At 37.2% G+C, this 21147-nt stretch overlaps 1 protein-coding gene across 1 annotated transcript; it reads right to left on the bottom strand.

The window, feature by feature from the left end:
* Positions 1 to 6129: 6129 nt before the first annotated feature.
* Positions 6130 to 20678, bottom strand: kif3a (kinesin family member 3A). Its single transcript, XM_053324104.1, has 17 exons — positions 20541 to 20678; positions 18787 to 19060; positions 18246 to 18390; positions 16894 to 16978; positions 16664 to 16769; positions 16117 to 16256; positions 15425 to 15622; positions 15069 to 15243; positions 14864 to 14962; positions 11143 to 11299; positions 10862 to 11042; positions 10314 to 10424; positions 10098 to 10223; positions 8425 to 8478; positions 8223 to 8291; positions 7977 to 8107; positions 6130 to 7145 (listed from the first exon to the last, which is right to left on the bottom strand). The coding sequence occupies exons 1-17, from the start codon at positions 20544 to 20546 to the stop codon at positions 7097 to 7099; spliced, it is 2106 nt and encodes a 701-aa protein (XP_053180079.1). The 5' UTR covers positions 20547 to 20678; the 3' UTR covers positions 6130 to 7096.
* Between the last annotated feature and the right edge of the window lie 469 nt (positions 20679 to 21147).

Below are 21147 nucleotides of genomic sequence, written 5' to 3'. Positions count from 1 at the left end.
TTTTAAATTAATCAATGAATGTAAACAACAATTATTTTCATGATCAATTAATCTATTGATCAGTTCCTTGATTATTTAATTAATCACTTGATCAAAAAAATGGCAGAAAATAGTGAAACATGACTGTTACAATTGATCAGAGTTCAAGATGGCATCTGAATATGTTTTCTCTGACAAATAGTTGAGAACCCAAAGATATTCAGTTTATTATCATGTATGACAAAGAGAAGCATGAAGTCCTCACATCTGTGAAGTTGAAAACAGCAAACATTTGGCATTTGTGCTTAAGAAGTGACTGAATCAATTGATTATAAAGATAGTTGCAGATTGATTTTCTGTCAGTGAACTAATCGATTAATTATATTTTAAAAAAATTGTTAGTTAATAAAAAATATGAATATGAATGTCCTCTAATCGATGAATTGACTAATCATTGCAGCTGTAGTCTATCTTCAAAGATCCAGAATATATCTGCATGCTTAATATTTTATTTGTTTTATTTTCATAAAAACAACAAGATTATTGAGTGTTTCTAAGAGCTAAAACATTTAATCTTGAGTAAAACTGAGACTAAAGTTGGTCACAGCTAACAAACTCAAAGCTTAACTAAAAGATCCCTTAAACCTAGACAACCAACAGAGAAGAAACAAAATGTGTTACTTCTGATAATTACATTAATGATAGCTACATGTAGGCTCACTGTTACAATCTTTAATGGATTGGGGTCATCACTGATTCCATTTTTCATAAACTTTTAATATGAGTTTTCACATTGAAATGATAGTATGTGGTTATCTGATGTATTTCTTTCTTTCTTTCTGTCCTTACAAATTAGAATGTGTGTGGTAGGACATCAATTTGATCACCTTTAACAAGGTTATGACCTGAAATTCTTGAGAGCTTTCTGAGAGTCACTTCTTGATAAAGATCCACCAAGATTTTATCTGGACACACGCATCAACCATATTTGCTGAGTCTGTTCCTCTCCTGATGTGTCATAAGCAGCAACACTTTGACTGTAGAGAGTATTCGACTTTTCAAGCTCAACCTGACAATACTGGCTCACAGTCTCCTCCATAGACATGAAAAACATCTCAGTGATGATGCTGATTTCAATGGCCTATACAGCATCAATCACAATATCTCCAAGAAAGGCTCGGCAAGAGGCTCTGCTGAATGACATTAATGCAGAGGTGGATAAAGCCAATAAAACAGTAAGAAAACAACAAAACTACATGTTATATGTTTGTTTGCTTGCTTGTTTTATAATATACTGACATTTTTATCTTGTCATTGAAGCTGAATGATGTAAAGGTCCATATGGAAGAACCGAAGCGAGGTCACACATGTGAGGTATGTTGCAAACATTTTATGATCATTGTGACTATTGTACAGAGTGGTCTTTGACACACTTTGCATGGGACATGAGAAGTTAAATGATTTGGTCGCTACTGCTAATTGTGACTTTCTCCTTGCAGGACTGTTTCTTCTATTACGCAAAGAATGCTCTGAAGGGTCTGAACAAGAATTCTTTACTCAATCTCACGCGTCATTTGGATCAGTACATCAAAAGTACGAAGGTAAAGATGAATTCATTGTTATTTCACATACTTTTCAGTCCTTTCTGAAACCAACATTTAAAAACAAGTCAAACGTGTTTCTGTGACTCTAAAAGGTGTTTGTTGTAACAATGCTCTTCACTGTTCATTTTTCTGAACCTGTTCAGTTTTGTGTTTAACTAAATCTTTGTGTGCTTATAATTAAAATCGTCAAAATGATTTAGTTTCAGAATCATCATGACTGTCCTACGAGGGAGAAAATAGAAATACATCTGCACCGTCTGCTGAATGACACCCATGAGTGTGTATGTAAAGCCTTGAGAGGAAAGTGGAGTGACCATTTGACTCATTAGGAGTGAATGTATTAATTAAGGAACACATCATTTACATGATGTATTTATATTTATTGTCATATACCACACATGTATTTATTTTTCTTCATATAATTTTTTTATACCTTTATTTTAAAATCAATAAATTATTTGTTACAATTACATTTGTTGTGAAAGTCTTATTTTCTTCAGACATACAATGCACTATTTATCATTACTATACTGTTTTAATATTTAGCAATCTGTTCTCATTCAAGAAAAACTGTTTTCACCCAGTAACAGCTGTTTTACACAGAAGACTTTTGAACATTGGGCAACTTTTTTAAGACCCCAATTACTTAGTGATGTTAGAGATGTTACCTAAACCTAAACTTCTTCCCTGGAGTTGTCTGTGCTTTCTCGTCTCACAGGTAATCTGGGCCTGTAGATGTCCGGATGACAGATTCCAGTCCCGGACCTTCTAGCTTCATTGTTGATTTTCATTGTGCTTCTCTTCTCTATCCTTCCTTTCTCTCCTCTCAACCCCAACCGGTCAAGGCAGATGGCTGCCCACTTCTGAGTCTGGTTCTGAGGGTTCTTCCTGTTAAAAGAGAGTTTTTTCTTGCCACTGTTGCTCATGTGGCAATGTTGGATCTCTTTAAAGTTAAAACCTGAAGAGTTCGGTTTAGAACCTGCTCTATGTGTAAAGTGCCTTGAGATAACTTTGTTGTGATTTGGCGCTATACAAATAAAGATTGATTGATTGATACAGCTGTAGGATTTGCCTCACCGGACCCTCAAGTGGACTATTGGAATTCACAGTAAAAAACTCTTTAACACTGAGACACATACTGACATTTTCATCTTGCCATTGAAGCAGAAAGATAGAGACATGCATATGGTGCCATGGAACAAAGTTCACGTGTGTGGGGTAAGTTGGAAACATTTTTTACAATTATTGTGATTATTGTACACAATGGTCTTTGACAGTTTGTTGCTGATGGAGTAGAGAGTTCACAGTATATGTCACATACATCACAAAGGTGATTATTTAGTCATTAAATCAAAAATGCTTGCAACCGCTACAGTTTCTGAAGGATTACATGAAAACTCTAGCGTATGCATGCTGTGCCCTCACGATTAAGTTCTATTAGATAGGCAGGGGAAATGATGGATGTTTTACAGAAAGTGCATGAAAACCTGTGACTGAAATGGTGCCACATTCTGTCATTGTGTTACATTTGAATGTAATTATGACAAAAAAACAAATGATTCCCCTTTTTGCTGGTGACCCCTGAAACCCCCCTCCCCCCTTAACATCACAACTTTGAACTGTCTATTTGCACATAAGTGAGAGAGCCCTTTCCTCTGGCCAAAAAGATGCTTTCGTGTAAATATTGTGAACTATGCAATCGTTAAATATTACCTGAAGATGGTGCTCTTTCTCAAGGGTTATCAGTTGGTGGTGCCATAGTGCAAAATAGTTCTAACTTATCTACAACTTAGCTACTTACTTCTCCAATTACCAGTTGTATCAGTCCATCAAATTTGTTGCATCTTTAATTAAGCACTTCTCAATTGGTCTGTCTTAGAAGAAGAACACTTTATTTCAGACACATGGGTATGTCCATATCAATAAAATAAATATAAGGCATAATAGAACATTTTAAATTAATCAATGAATGTAAACAACGATTATGTTCATGATCAATTAATCTATTGATCAGTTCCTTGATTATTTAATTAATCACTTGATCAAAAAAATGGCAGAAAATAGTGAAACATGACTGTTACAATTGATCAGAGTTCAAGATGGCATCTGAAGATGTTTTCTCTGACAAATAGTTGAGAACCCAAAGATATTCAGTTTATTATCATGTATGACAAAGAGAAGCATGAAGTCCTCACATCTGTGAAGTTGAAAACAGCAAACATTTGGCATTTGTGCTTAAGAAGTGACTGAATCAATTGATTATAAAGATAGTTGCAGATTGATTTTTATTTGTACTAATATGAATATGAATGTCCTCTAATTGATGAATTGGCTAATCATTGTAGCTGTAGTCTATCTTTAAGTAATATCTTTTTTTTTTGTCAAACTAGCTTCCAAGATCCAGAATATATCTTCATGCTTAATATTTTATTTGTTTTATTTTCATAAAAACAACACAATTTTTGATTGTTTCTAAGAGCTAAAACATTAAATCTTGAGTAAAACTGAGACTAAAGTTGGTCACAGTCACATTTTCCATTCGCTCACAACTCAAAGCTTGACTCAAATATTCCCTAACCCTAAACACCACAGATGTGATGATGCAACATAACAGAAACAAATGTGTTACTTTTAATAATTACATCAATAATAGCTGCATGTAGGCTCACTGTTACAATCTTTAAAGGACTGATTCTATTCTTCATAAGGTCGTCCTAATCGGTACCAGATCAACCTTAGCAACACTCAACACTTTCTCCATGTCCATTAACAATTCCACTGTTCCTCCATCCCCTCAGGTAAAGAGCCTGGGTGTCATCCTGGACAGCACACTATCTTTCAAAACCCACATCAATAACGTTACTCGGTCTGCATACTTCCATCTACGTAACATCAATCGTCACCACCATGGGGTCTTTATATAAAATGCATTATTATTATTATTATTATTATTATTATTATTATTATTATTATTATCATTATTATCAATATTATTATTATTACTATTATTATTATCATAAACTTTCAATGAGCTTTCAAATTAAAATGACAGTGTTTGGTCATCAGATGTATTTCTTTCTTTCTGTCTTTACAAATGAGAATGTATGTGTGGATATTAATTTGACCTCCTTTACCACACTGTTGTTACCTTTAACAAGGTGATGACCTGAAATTCTTGAGAACTTTCTCAGATGCACCGAGATTTTATCTATATACATGCATCACCATATTTGGGGAGTCCCTTCCTCTCCCACGTGTTCATTTGGTGTCAATATAAGCAGCAACACTTTTCAAGCTGACAGTACTGGCTCGAAGTCTCCTCCAAAGACATGAAGCACATGAATGTTAAGAGTCTCTCACTGATGATGGTGATTTCAATGGCCTATACAGCATCAATCACAATATCTCCAAGAGACGTTCAGATAGCTCTGCTGAAAGACATTAATGCAGAGGTGGATAAAGCCAAAAAGGTAAGAAAACACCAAAACTACATGTTATATGTTTGTTTGCTTGCTTGTTTTATAATATACTGACATTTTTATCTTGTCATTGAAGTTGAAGAATACATTGGTGCATATGGCAGAATCGAAACGAGGTCACACATGTGAGGTACGTTGCAAACATTTTATGATCATTGTGACTATTGTACAGAGTGGTCTTTGACACACTTTGCATGGGACATGAGAAGTTAAATGATTTGGTCGCTACTGCTAATTGTGACTTTCTCCTTGCAGGACTGTTTCTTCTATTACGCAAAGAATGCTCTGGAGGGTCTAAAGGAGAATTCTTTACACAATCTCACGCGTCATTTGGATCAGTACATCAAGGTGATAAAGATGAATTCATTGTTATTTCACATACTTTTCAGTCCTTTCTGAAACCAACATTCACTGTTCATTTTTCTGAACCTGTTCAGTTTTGTGTTTAACTAAATCTTTGTGTGCTTACAATTAAAATTGTCAAAATGATTTAATTTCAGCATCATCATAACTGTACCACGACGGAGAAAATAGAAATACATCTGCACCGTCTGCTGAATGACACCCATAAGTGTGTATGTAAAGCCTTGAAACATATGGGAGATCATGGGCCTTGTAAATAGTGACTGTGTAAATTAAGGAACACATCATTTCATGATTTATTTATATTTATTGTCATATACCACGCATGTATTTATTTTTCTACATATGATATTTTTCTACGTGTACTGACATCAATAAATTATGTTACAATTACATTTGTTGTGAAAGTCTTATTTTCTTCAGACATACAATGCACTATTTATCATTACTATACTGTTTTAATATTTAGCAATCTGTTCTCATTCAAGAAAAACTGTTTTCACCCAGTAACAGCTGTTTTACACAGAAGACTTTTGAACATGAGGCAACTTTTTTTAAGACCCCAATTACTTAGTGATGTTAGAGATGTTACAGCTGTAGGATTTGCCTCACCGGACCCTCAAGTGGACTATTGGAATTCACAGTAAAATATCACTCTTTAACACTCGCATGCAGAAAGAAAAAGCAACAAAAATGTGAGATAGAAGGTGTAAAATAATTTAATAAATAAAATATCCAGGGGATGGTGAGTGTAAACATTTGACATACATTATGATACAAAAAAGTCAGTTTGCATCTGCTACAGAACATTGTAAAATTAAATTAGCTAACAAAAACTTCATACTAGTGCATTATACTAAGGCATACAGTATGTATCTCAATATAACACAAAGTGTTCTGACATTTAAAAATACAAGATGACTTGCTTAGATAAGCAAATGGCACTAACATATGAGCTGGCTGACATGCATGCCCCTATGCTTCTGATCTAAAGGGAAAAATACAAAGCGCAGTTACATACTTGATACTACAAGCTCTCTCCTCTGTCCCCAACAATCATTTCTTGTCCTTTATGTGGAAGAAACTGATACTACAGTGTTTGCTCTGAGTAAAATATTCAATTTAAAGTGCACCCCAATTAGAATTCAGGTATAATGTATTCATTACAATAGTTGAGACTTGACCTGTGTGTGTTCATCGTGGATTATGTAGTATGTAACACCACGCAACAATTTTCAGAAGATATGGATCCAGTTTTTAGTTCATGTTCACAATTCTATTTTCAACCCTCTGTAGTATCTTTTATTGTTGATCACTTCCAAAATTATTGATGTTGCAAATTAAATGTTTATGGGAAATTTCCCCCTTAATGCTTGTGGTGCAGAATTAAACAGAGGCTGCTGCTGCTGAAATGTGTTCCAAAGCAACATTACAATGTTGGAGACCCTCAAAGAAATCTTACACTATACAAATAACAGGTCCTCTTGGCCAAGAGGTCTTACTCTTCCCCGAACAACAGCTCCTTCACATTTTAAACCATGTCAACTATACAGTGTATTCAGATAATATTTTAAATAATGTTGAAAACAATAAATTCTTCAGACTGAACTACTGACTTCTTTTTTAAGGTAATGTCAAATTTGAAGAATGAAGCTTTCCTCTAATGTCTCTTCACTGCAGAAGCGATTCGATCACAGCTTCGGGCTTTGCAGATCTTTTCCTGTGTAAAGATGGGTGCATGATAACGGTTATCAACAGATTCTGGAAGCTTTCAGCATCCTCAGTTCTCAGAATAACTGTATATCATGATATACAGCAAATCGCATCATGCAAAGACTTCATATCTACATGCTAGACACAGTCCAATATACAGGTCAACCATTTGAGTTCACAACCAATAATAACCTAAAATCAGGTTTCTGCTCTTCAGAACTTCATGCATCTAGAGCAAATGAGACAATTATCTAATAATTAAAAAAAATGTAAGAGGCATCTGTCATCCTAAGATACATATATACATACATTTTTACTATTTCTTCACCAGTGAACAGTTTTTGGAAGATCTTCCCATGTGGTAATGGCAGCTGAAATATCTCTGAAAACGACTATCTGCCTTCATGCCATGTGATAAGGAACAGCAAGAACACAGCTCATGATTTCAATATGCAAGGTCATACAGAAGGCGTTGTAGCATTTTTCTGATCCCCCATTCAGTGCAACCACTGAATTAGTTATATGGGTTAGGGAGCAGCAGATATTACAGATAGAGATATATCATAGTACATCCACATGAGTCTTCTATGTGTTTGTCTGAGCTGATAGACAGTTGTTAGCTAGCCTGCTAAACCTTTCCAAATTGTTGCAAGTCCTTAATTGTTATTGTAGTTCTTCTTCATCTTGCATTTCTGGCAGTATGTGGTTTCTGTAGCTGAAAGTGTATGCAGTCACATCCAGATATAAGGCTCTTGAAATGACAAACACTGAGAAAATACACTGTTGTGTGGTAATGTTCAACAGGATGTTGACTGTCAGTGTTCTGTGTTGAAATTACCTTCGTCCAGTCTTGGGTCGGCCACTCTTGCTACTTTTAGAAGTCCTGGGCCTCTCCAGTTTCATCAGTGACTGCCGCATACTCTCCTCCGTGTAGGCCAGATACACATGCGACAGGTCCACCTCAAATGGCTACAGCAGGCAGAGACAGAAGAAGAGAGAATGCATTGTGAAGTAAAATATCAGAAACATCACTCATTACACAAAAACAGCAAAAATAGGTACAGAAATCATAGAAAGAACTCACATCTTTTTCTTTTTTGTCTGGGGCAGGGGTCTGTTTTCTCATATTGTTGCCAGTGTACGCCACACATTTCTGAAAGATACCAGATAAAGTAAAAAGACAGAAATTACACGAAAGTAGTCCATAACTCAGTTTGCATCTTTAAATTTAAGTTAATCAAATCACAAACTACAGCGCGTGCATGTGTGTGTCAAAGTCGGCTCACCAGCTGCCATTCTCCAATGTCTTCGTTCCAGTGCACATAATTCTCTATCATCTCCTGTACGGGAAAACATGCAAAAGTATAAAAGTAAGAAACAAGGACAAACCAGATAATACCATCTATCTGCAGAGCTGCAGCGTTATTCAGAAATATACAACCTGTATTTTATGAGAAATCACAGGAAATCCTCTCTCCCATTAGTGCTAGCTTCACAGTAGTAGTGTTAATTTCGTCAGACAAGAAATATATTCGTCAACAACAGTTTTTTCCATGACTGAAACGAGATGATGATGAGACAGCACCAATGTCCTTAAACACTGACTGTCACTAAATTAATATAAAGATAAAATTAGTTAGCTTCCTGTGCTCATGCCAGGGCAATGTGTGTACCACAGTTTTGCTCCGTCCTCTGCCCGGTGTCCTCCTACTCCACTGGGAGCATTACAGCAGCGTTACAGTGAGTCAGGGGAAGATCCATCTTTTAAATTAAGTTGCACTGTTAGTACAGTAATTACGGCAGCCCAATCAAATCCGACCTGCAACCATAGGCCACCGTAATTACTGCAGTAGCAGCAACTAAACAGTCTAATTTTGTTAACTTGTTCAAATGTAGTTGCTTTGGTCATTTTCATTATTATTATATATTTATTTATGCTTTTTATTTGTGTTTGTTGCTGAAATACAATCGAGAGGCTGCCCGGATTGTTTTATTTCTATTTTTAAAGTTGACAGGAAGTTTTATGTTGATTCTGTGTCTGACTTCCTGTCAAGTGTGATCTGCTCTGTTGAGCTTGAAGTATCCTCTGATGACAGCAACAGTATGCTAGGAAGAAAAAGACTGCATATTTGGTCCCATTTTATAAATATACAAATCAGAACATGTTCTCAGAACAATATCTGGATGTATTTCTGTGACTATCAGACCCAACACTTTTAGCAAAGTTGCATTCCTAATCATTCAACATGCTTCGTCAGGTAATGATAACATAAATATTTGGAGATGAGTGAGAAAAAGACTAAAATTACATATCTTGGTTAGACTAGATTGACTGAAATGTTAATTAAAATGAATCTGCTTTCAAAGACTAAAAAATAATATCAAAAGACTAAAATGAGCTTCATGGACTAAAACTAGACTAAAATACTTTTGGTTTTCTTTTGACTAAAATCAGACTAAAATGTGACCAAAAAAAGTATAGGGTGGACTAAATATGATTGTATTCAAGTTAATGATCTGCTTGTTCAACAGCTGTTTGATAGATTACTCATACTGTCTGCATTACGGCAGGATTGTGACACCGATAGTGGTGAGCATTGGAGGCTCACTCGCTCACTCTGAATTAGGGCAGGGACGATCCGCGATCAAATCGTATATTGGAGGGTTGCCAGATGATTTGCTGTTTATCAAGGCGATTGTGAAAAAAAAATTATCATGGATCAACTGTGTCAGTTGTTTGTCTACTGGGATCTTCCATCAGGTTATTATAGACAGAACGGTTAAAAAAAAAGGGGGGGGGGGGGGGGGGGGGTAAATGATGTGTGATCTTTTTTTATTTCATGGCTTTTCTTTGTGTGCACTGATGTGACCGAACAACAGAAGTGAGGTATTCAGCCAAATATTTAAAAAATCTGACAGAACCATAGTGCCACTAAAGTAAGTTCACACACAGACAGACCTGGTACTCCTGTGGAATAAAGTTGTCTATGATGAGCATCTGGAGCCGGAGTTCCCGGCTCAGCTGACGGATGTTCTCCAGGAGGCCCTCGATCTCTCTGTGATGCTCTTGCTGCAGATCTGCCATCTAAAAACACAACAACCGCAGTGGATCAATTTACCTTCTTCCACCCATTATTCAAAACTAACTACACGCATTCCACCATGCTATGCTAACCTCTGATTTGGCAGCCATTAGCATGGTCCACACTTTCTTCAGCTTCTTGGTCTTTCCTTGAGCCTCCTCCTGAAGGCTAGTGTACTTCTCCTCAATGTCCAAACGCTCTTGCTGGTTAGAGAGAGAGGGATCAGTAGGACAAAATAAACCTTTATCAATCTCACAACAGCGTTACAGGAGCAAAGGGGACAGCGAAATAGCAAGAAGCATCAGTAAAAAAGCAACATATAGTAAATAATTTAATAAACAGGCTGGTTGAATTCACATTATTGCACAAGACATTAAATAGGTATATTGCAGGGGAGTAAATGTTTCTGTTTAAGTGTGTGGTCTACTGGGAACAGGGCTGATAAAGTTAAGTATGACAGCAGGAAGGAAGAGTCTGCGATATCTAACTGTAGTGATCAATCTGTGGCCAAGTGACAAACCTAACACAAAACTATTGAAGTCTTTGTAATGTCAACGCCTTTAGTTGATCCACTTAATAAGTACTGTGTCATTGGATCAGTTCTGCAGATCGAACTAACGTAACTGCCATGTGTCCTTACCTCCTTCTCTTCCAGCTCTCTCCTCAGCCGCTCTGCCCTCCTGCGGCGCTCCTCCAGTTCACTGTTGGACTCCTGCAAGAGCTTCTCCTGCTCCTCGGCCTTGGCCAAGAGGTCCACGCCACCTACAATCACCTTCTTCTCTAAGGCAGACAATTTCTCTAGCAGAAGGTGATGCTCCTGCCTAAAGGGGGTCAAAGGTAGATGAGGGTGTCAGACAATGAGCTGATGGGTGATGATGAGATTGTGGATGATAGAAATACAAATTCATTCAGCGGACTCACTGAGCTTTGAGCAGGTCCTTCTCCCTTTTCTCCAGCTCTGCTCTTGCCTTGTTCCTCTCCTCTTCCTCCATGTCCAGCTTTGCTTCCAGGGCCTTTCTTTCCTCTTCTATCTTTGCCTGCATCTCCACCATCTTGTCAGGGGAGACCTTCTTTCTCCCTTTAGGGAGACACACAGGGTACCATACAATGCTTTTAATTGAAATTCTTTTATAAAAATGTACCTTCTTTAACTACCTGTGTAGATTAGAGTGATTAAAATGCAAAATATACATTTGATAAGCAGCATTAGTATTATTTAACCTGTGCAGTTTTAGTTCATAAATGTGCACTTGCTTTTATACAAAAACATTTTTTTAAAAAAAGGACCTTTATCCTAACAGTGGCAGTGAGATCCAGTTGCACAAAGTTTTTATTCACTAATGCACAGTATTAAATAATTATTGTTAGTGTGCGCAAAATTTGAGCGGAAAATATACGCAGACAGACAGAAAAACCGTTGGCGGTGATGATCCAATAAACCTGTAATCTATTAGTCAGAGTTAGTGAAAAAACTACACGACTGTCGTCTGGATAATTTATATATAATATATATATATATATATATATATATATATACATATATATTATTTTATATAGAGACACCTTTGCTACAGGACAGTAGGACCATGTAGATTCTTACACCAACCTCTTTCTTCTTGAATTAAGAGGTGCAAAGCAAGTCAGACAGGCGGCATTTGCACCAGGAGGAAGAGAGAAAGACAAAGAGCAACACATTACAGAGTGATCTCAAGAGTCTCATGACTCTACGGAGTGAATCACCACATATGTGAGGGACACGGAGTTAAAGAAAGAGTTTCTATAATAAGAATAACACAGAGGTGAACAAACAAACAAAAACCCAATTACACATAATGAAACATGATATAGGTTAGGTGAAGACCTGTTTAGTGTCCTTTGGTGAAAAGGGTTACAGATTACACAAAGCCTGGCAGAGGTCTAAGCTGGAGCAGATGATATTTAACTGTCATGCAGAAACTGTCTAAAATGTGGACACGACTGTGATCATAAGGTCATGCATGAAAAGAGTAGCTCAAATGTACTTTGTCAATCCTTCTTAAACTATGCAGGTTGCACAAAGCGTCAACACACAGTAAGGCTGTTTTCATGCCTATAGTTCGATTGTCTGGTCCGCAGCAGGCAATAAATTGTTATAATGTAGCGTACTGACTTTGGTACGGTTTGGTTTTACATACGCATATTTCTAAACGAACCAAAATATGTAATAGTTGAGCTGACTACTCATAGGTCATTTTGGTGTTTATCTTCTTCGTTTTCCTCTATGACATAGGCACATATACATATATATATATATATTTACACACATGAGCAGTCACCCAGAGCGGCATCTTACCGGGGATGACATGTAGCGCACACCAACAGAAAAAAACAAGATCGGTTTTGTTTATTTGCACGTTATGTCTTATTTTTATAAAGTCAACGAGGTTGAAACAAGTAACGATTCTGTTTTGACAATGTAAGGAGTAAAAAGTCCAGATATTTGTTTTCAAATGTAGGGGGTAAAAGCAAAAAGCCGAAAAAAAATACTCAAATAAAATACAGATACCTGAAATATCTACTTAAGTACAGTAGACTAACAAAGTACAAATACTTCATTACATCCCACCTCTGCCAATTTTTGGCAAATGATAGTTTGAAAACAAGGGGCCGCTCCCACTGTCACAAGTAATCTGATGATGAACTGGGGTCACTGAAGACGCATTGCATGTCACTTCAGCGAGCATCATTTGTTTGCACAAATATTATATTTCAATGGCAAACTGCATGTGGTCATATTTCATCTGCATAAGTATTATAATGTCTAGTAATAGAAGATTAGGGGACAAATAGAAAAAAGAAAAAAAATGTCTTTGAAGTGGCACCATGGTGATGCAGTTAAGGTTCTAATCATGAATCAGACAGTCTTCAGGTATTTCCCATCTCTCTCTTACTTAATTTCCTGTCAACATACTACTGCCGCCTATTTATGAAGAACGGAAAAAATGCCTTCACTCAAAAAAATTCCTGATTTTAGTCTGCAACAAAACCCAATCTTTTATTCCTGGTATGTCCAAAATAACTTAAAATTAAATCATCAAATTCTGCTAATAAACAAGAATTAATACATAAATTCAACAAAGTTTAAAAACTGGGCTTCCTAATGTTACATCAAATTTTATTTTGCTTGTCCTATAATGATGCACATCATGTCAAATCTACTTCTGTACACTTTTTCTAGACAGCTATTTGACAATCAACCGCAAGGGTAAACAGACCACTGAGATGAGTCAAGCTGATGAAATGACATAAAGGCATCCGGAAATACCCATAGAAAAACACCCGACATGTGGTGAAATATATCAGAATTAAAAAAGTGTTACTCAAAATTATTTCCAACTAAACAGGATAAGTATTTAACAGCATGCAAGCTAAAAAGGAACTGAAAAGAGACTTTACAACGTGGTCAGATTGTGCTTCACAGTCAGCAGATTATCTGTCTTATTTAATTTAGAATCAACTTGATTAAGAACATCTCTCAAGAGGAGCTACAGGATGCTTTGACAACTTTTCAGGATGCATAAGTGGAGGCGACCTTCTATAAGCAATGACTTCGGTTAGCAATGAAGACATGGAGAAAAATAAAGCATTCAGCTACAAAATATCCTGAGTATTTAGTGGGAACTGAGAGCACTCATTTTCTGCAACTTGACAGTCTGCAGTAGTGTTTTCACCATGCTGAGAAGAGAATCTGCACTGGTCATGAGCAAAAAAAAAACCCCTTACAGTTCATTTTTTCAGTATAAACAGCCAAAATCACTGCCTTGCATCAAATATTAAACCAGCAAATTTATAGGTGCGATGGGTCAAAAGGGTAAAGTTAGTGGGCAGATGGGCTGGTAGAGCAGAGGCTGCTCAAACTCACTAGTCTGAGTTTTGTCCTTAGTGGGCAATTTCTGAGCTACTGCTGCTGTCACTACTGTCTGAAAGGGAAGCAGATGAAGTACCATAACCCTTGAAATAAAGTGAGAAACACGTAGAGATGGAGAGATGAGAGCTTTATATATGTCCTAAAAATCAGGCAGCTGTGGGTGCACACATGCAAATGGCAGTTACAGGTGAGCACCATACTCACAGAGGCTAAATGGTTTAGTTGTTATTAATTCAGACTAACCAAATACTATAACGTTGAAAAGAAGACTAATTTAAAAAAAGGAAAATATAAAAAGATACCAATACATCTGACCTCACAGATCATCAGCATTGCAACATAATTAGATCACTTTATTTATGCCTATTCATCTGAATTTCACAAATTCCACTTAAAAAGAGCATAATAGAGGGTGAGAATACCAGGGGAAGTCCTAAATGAGTGTGTTGTGTGTAAGCAAGTTTCTTAAAAAAAGAAAGAAAAAAAAAGGTGGAGCCAAGCTACTGACACCAAAGCCGCTTGAACTAGATAGTTATCTGAGCTGGCGCTCAACTGCAGTAATGCTGACTAATCATAGTTTAACACACAGATATGAGGTAACACCAGATATGTATCAAATTATTTACCAAAAGCATCTAAACATCCCTCACAGGCGTGTGAAGATTGCTTCAATTGATTGTTTTCGTTTTTTGCTGCTGCATGCTCACCCTGTGCGCATTAATTGCAAATTCTTACCCCTTCTCCTCCTGTGGCCATCTCCGGCATCAACTGCTTCATCATCACCTTCATCCATCTCTTCTGATCCACTGCCATCTGAGCCAGAGATTTCCTCACCTAGAATGGCACATTTTAAAGAAACATGCAGCAAAAGAAATACTGTAATTCAAATAATTACTTTGTACGGTGTTCACAGCTGAACTGCAAAATATTATATCATTACCTTCCTGCAGTTTCTTCTTCAGTTCTTCAATCTCCTTCTGAAACTGACGCAGTAAGGCATCCTTGGGGTCCTCATTGATTCTGGCTTTGTTCTTGATGTTTTTAGCCCTGTTAGCATAGCGCAGGGTACTGATGGTCTCATCATAATTATAGTCTGCAGGGCCTATATTTGCACACTGGTGGGGAGAAATATGTAATTCAAAATGTGAGGCAAAAACTGCAATGTCATGATCAAGCATGGCAAAATGCTAAGATTTTATGTGTGGAAACAGTCAATGTGCATGAAGTGCTTTAAACACAACAGCTTGTGTGCAACTCTAGCATACATGCTTCTACTGATTCAAACATTCACTGTACCATCATGGTCTTGGAGTTTCCTCCAAGCGAATCCTGCAGCAGACGAGTTAGTTTCGAGTTCCTGTAGGGTACGTGCGTGCTCTTGCCATCCACCAAGGCAGAAATTACATTACCCAGTGTAGAGAGAGACAGATTGATCTTTGTCGCTTCCTTTAAGCGCTGACCTGTGGCTCCAGTCTTGCCCTGTCTCTCTGAACCCTGTAGGCAGGGAGCAGGGCAGACAAAACAATGAGGGTCAGATGGACTACAAGCTAAAAGGCATATATCCACCTTATATGATCTTATTATCATTGTACATTGAAATTAAGTTTGCCACTCTCATGCACGATGCAGTAAAAGGACAGTAAAATATAGGTGACTATTCAGAGACCTAACAATAAAGTTACTGACCAGTGTACTTATATACGTGAACTGACTAATAACAATCTAAACGATCAAAAGGAAACAATCTAAAAGAATCTAAATAAACAGAGTTGCAGGTCAGGTGCAGTGCCATCAGTAGATGTACAATAACGGCCTTAATAAATAATTAAATAAATGTAGATATAACTTCAGTTCAGAATATGTATTATCAGTTTGTAACAGTTAACAGTGATAGTACACAGAGAGAGAGAGAGACTAGAGCAAATGCAGGCAGTTATGGGGGACATTTAGAGGTACATTTCTGTTTTTATCAGGCTGCAGATACATACTGCAAGATCAACCAGATGAAGTTTTCCCATGCGGACATGTTGGTTTCCATCCACACCCTTCTCACTGCACTCGATGGTGATGGTGAAGATGGCGTGAGAACGGGAGCTGTGTTCATTCATGTTTGTGGCACCAACAGACCCTAAACACAGGGAGATCATGTTTGACATGACAACATGACTGATATAAGTTACTATGACAACACTCTTATATACTTACAAACTTTACAATTTGTGCTGAAATTCAATTTGCTGAGGTGTTTGTCCTATTGACAGCAAGCACTTTATTTTAAGCCCATAGCTGGATAGCCTCTGTTCATTTCAGACATGCACTGGATTTAAAATAAGAAACAATTAGCGACACAATCCTATATGTAAGACTCCAAGATTGCTAAAGCCTCTTCAAACGTTAATTTGTGCTTCTCACAGTCAGTCTAATGTGGTTTTACATTTTGCCCTGCTTAACATGTAGATGTAGATCAATGCTCGAGTGATGATGAATGCTGTGGGCATTCATTTCCTTCTCAGAGCCATTAGTTGCTTTGCTTACGGTTTTTGTGGCCCAGTGTCATAATCCTGTCCATGTCGTCAGCATTGTTCACAACGTAACCAGACAGGTCTTTGATATACACACCAACATCCGGTCTTTCTTTAACCTTTAAGAAAAGAAAGTCGATGTAGGAAAATGTGTATAGTTTCCACGCTTGAAAAAAATGACTGTCATGACAGACAGTCTTGTTTTTAATCATTAAACAATATGATTTAGAGATTTTAATTTACCTCCAGCCTCTGCATCTGGTCCTTGCCCAACAAGTCTCGCACTTCCTCATTGTAAATCTCCAGGTACGAAACACGGACCAAAAACCTGTGGAAGTGTGTGTACATACAGTCTGATATGTGCAGAAATTGACACCTTTACAAGAGCTGTCATCACATCCCATACATAATCAATCTAACCAGGACAACCAAAAACAATCCCATTCCTCTTCCAGGCAGTGGGTAAACTTTCATAATCAGTTTAATGGAGAAAACTTGTTCTTGACAGTGGAAACAGACAACTGTTCAACTCATCATTATGGATACTGATCCCTTATTCTATGGCTGTAGAGCAGGTAGCTTAGCTCACTGATTACTGATTACTGATAGTACTCCAACTAACAGGAAGAAAGCCCTGTAGAAATCAAAAGACAAATTTATTCCGATAGTAAACTCGAAGCAACTAAAACATAAGTGTAAAATATGGAGCGTGCATGCCATATAATCACAGTGTCCCTGGTTCGAATCTGGCAAGGTACCTAAACTGCAAGTCATTCCCCTCTCCATCTCTCGTTGCTTCCTGTCAGCCTCTCTGCCAGCTACTGTCTAAATAAAGCCAAAAAAGCCCAAAAACAAAAAACATAGTGTATGATGTAACCCACCAGTGATCTAATTTCCCTGTGCAATATTCCACATTTATCATATCACAACAGAAACAGGTTGCCACCTAACAAATTATTAGGAGATTGCTACCAGTGAAACAAAAACGCTATCCTCCTCCTCTTTTGCTCGTGGTTAACATATTTCGTAAGGGACAAATCTAAAAGCTGATGTTGTCATTATTCTATAGCCATTATAACTGTGCTATTACTTCATAATGATAAGTTAAAGAAAAAAGTTGTCTATTTCCACTTTAATTTTTTTTTCTCTCCCAATGCTTAGTGTTTTATACCTACAAGCTCTCTCACTTGGGTAAAAATCAGATGTGCGCAACGATGTCCTTCATTACTTTTTCTTTTCTTCTTTGTTTTCTGGGTGGTGTAGTGTTCTCAATGAAACCATGTACGATTAGGATATGTTGTTACTTGAAGGTTGATAAACAGAAGCCACTGCCTCAGTTGAATAACACTAGTAGAAGTATAGTACATTCAGATAAAACTGTGGCTTCAGTGTAAAACCAAGGCAATATACTGATAACTGTGCTATAGGTCCATGTTATTAAAAGGCTGCTTGTTGTGGAGTACACGCATTAGTTCCTTCCTGACAAGTTGTATAAATAAATTGAAATGATGATGTTTGATAGTAAAATAAAAAGTGGCTCATTTATGTGCAGAGAAAATTGTTTTTTGATATTTACCAAGTGATTACTCTCTTACCTAGTGTCACCCTCTGCCTTGGCAATGTGACCAAAAACATGGGCAAAGGAGTTTGGGATTATCCCTCTGAGTTCTGGGACTGCTCTGACACCCTCCATGGTGAATGTTTTCCCTGTGCCAGTTTGCCCATATGCAAAAATAGTACCTGAAATGGACAGCATATCATAACAATCATACCATCAGAGTCAGTATGTAGTACATTATAAATAAAATAAATAATAATTATTATTATGATTCATAATAACAGCTAGGCTACACACTTGCCACCTGTCTACTACATTTCCGGCATCTACCCAAAATACCCCTGTACCTACAGTCTCTTAAAAGGGGAAAACCCAGTAACCAAGGTGAATGCTATATACTCTAATGTAGGTCAACACAACACAGTGATTCATAATGAAACCAGCAATTCTACTATGACGACAATCAGATTACAATTAGCCTAGTGTTTATGTAAGAGGCTATAATAATGGATGTTGGTATGACAGATCCATCTAATGTAAATGGTTTATTAATAAAAATTAAACTTATTTTTGTATACCATTGTATCCCTCTAATACTGAGTCAATGATGGGGCGGGCTGTGAGATTGTAGACATCCAGCTGTTTGCTGTCTGGTCCAAACACAGTGTCAAAGGTAAAGGTCTTGGGAGGCTCATGGGGAGTCTCCAGTTTGTTGACCGTTATGGTCCCACGGATCTCGTCCACCATGACGGACTGTTTGTGGCCCATCATCTTCTCTTTCTGGTTAAGGGGCCGACATCTAACCACCACCTTAACATTATCACTGACCTCTGGTTTGTCAAGCTTATTGCTCTGAAAAAAAGAAAAAAAGAATCACACACACTGAAGAAGACATTGTAATAGCATGAAGTGAAAGCTAACATGGTCCATTAAGTGACAGGCACTTAATGGTTTGGCTTCAAAGTACATATCAGGCATGTTTTCAGTTTACAATTCCAGCAGATCTCTGAGATGACATGGTGGAAATCTCCTCCATGTGCCTAGAGCATTTTCAAAGTCTGATGAGTCAGCATTCAGCATTTATGCACCTAAAGAAAAGCACAGTTTGCCTGCAGATCTGAGACTTGCTCTGACAAAAGCAAATTGAAGACCTTCATCCAATTAAAGATTTTCTTAAATGAAATTACTGTATTTGTTCAGTCTGTCTGTATATACAAACACACACATTATGTGTGTGTGTGTAGTGTGTATATGCATGGATGTTTTTGTCTATGAGCACATTTTTAGTGGTATTATTTTGTTTTTATGTAAAGTGCTTTGAACTTCTTTTGTATGAGATGGTGCCATACAAATAAAACGAACTGAATATAATGTACCTTAGGTAAAGTTATCTAGTTGCTCAACTAACTACATACACATTCTTCAACATGGACATAAGGACATTGCTGCCCATCTGTTTTTAGTAAATAATTAACACTGAGCAGTTCATGTGCAGACAGCATTAAGCTTAGTAAGCTGGTTAACTCTTACATACTGTTTGGGTCATACTTGACGTATTTTGACACTGTTAAAACAATTAAAACACTGTAAATTGACACTTGTGCTTTTCCCGAATATACAAAAATGGAAATATTTCAATTCATGTTTGTGTAACTGATATATATTTTTGCACATAGGGTTAGTTGGGTTTAGTGGTTATAATGAAGCCTACCATTCAAATGTCGTTGCATCCTTCATTTTTCAATAAACAGAAACAACAGGAATGATGCCTGTCATGTTCTATTGTTTAAGATAACATGAAATTATAGTATAATGTCACTGTTCATGTATTTTCTCTATAAAATTGCAGAGTCAAACCTCAAGAAAACACTGAGTCTGCTCTCTGAAATATTAATGAAGGATCAGTCATCCCATTAATTAATGGCTGATAAGATATCTATTGATGTAAAATACATTTGAGGCTTAACATTTGGTAAAGGGACTCATTATAAAAGGAAATAAAACCGGGTCAGAAGATGAACGGTTTGTAAAGGTTAACTAACGTCATTTGCTTAGCCTTAGCCGTCTGCTATATTAACCATAGGCACAAACGTTGGTAGACGGACCTTCAGCAAATTAGACAAAATCATTAGTATCCAGTGTTTATAGCACCTAATACTGAGTGTGTGTGTGGTGATTTGTAAAACGTAATGTTGCGAGTGGTGTGCTATTCCCTAGTATCAGAGATGAACGACGATGCTAACCCGGTTAGCATCACACCAGTGAGGTCGGAGGAAGGGAGGAACCCCTTTGCAAACAAAACAAAAAAATGCACACAGGCGTGGCGACTTACCGGCATAGCAAGGCTGCTGAAAGGCGATTTAAATATGTATAAAGTGACAATGAGGTGTTTGTAAGGCTTTGACTTAGGGTTATCCAAGGAATTTAAACGTCAGCGCAGAGCCCATATCATCAACACGATCACATCCGATAGCTCGTTGTCAGGTCTACTCTCTGGTGTGGCGTGCGCATGCGCGCAGGTCGGTTAGTGTAACTGCATCAGAAGGTTAGGGAACACTATCTTATTACCGCAGATATTAATTTAGAGCAGATTCAGAAATACCAAAGACATGTTTGAGATTATTTAAAATCCGTGTGTCATCTGCAGTTTTTTCAGATTTGTAGAGTTCCCTATTCATGAGTGCATCAGCTTCAAAAATACACTTTTCGTTATGTTCTAAGTCTCACCTCTTCTGAAAAGACCTCATAGGTTAGAAAATAAAACAGGACACACCATAGGAACGGTGTATATCCACAATCAAACATGTCAATTTATTACATTAATTCAGTTGACACATGGTGAACTAGTGGGGGCCCCAAGGGTTTTAGGTAATCTGACTGCTATAGCTGCAGATTGTAGAATAAGGACTTGCAAACACATCATTCCAAAACATTATATA

This window comes from Scomber japonicus, chromosome 8, assembly GCF_027409825.1.
Source record: "Scomber japonicus isolate fScoJap1 chromosome 8, fScoJap1.pri, whole genome shotgun sequence".
In the NCBI taxonomy this organism is placed as follows: domain Eukaryota; kingdom Metazoa; phylum Chordata; class Actinopteri; order Scombriformes; family Scombridae; genus Scomber; species Scomber japonicus.
Note: the sequence above shows the minus strand (reverse complement) of the source record. Positions and strands in the feature narration are given on the sequence as shown.

Bases quoted from the DNA above. Each gene is read 5' to 3' on its own strand.
- kif3a (XM_053324104.1), bottom strand. The intron at 11,043-11,142 runs GTGAGTCCGCTG...GACCCCCTTTAG, and splicing joins AAGGACCTGCTCAAAGCTCA to GCAGGAGCATCACCTTCTGC. The intron at 10,224-10,313 runs GTTAGCATAGCA...TTGTGTTTTTAG, and splicing joins TAATGGCTGCCAAATCAGAG to ATGGCAGATCTGCAGCAAGA.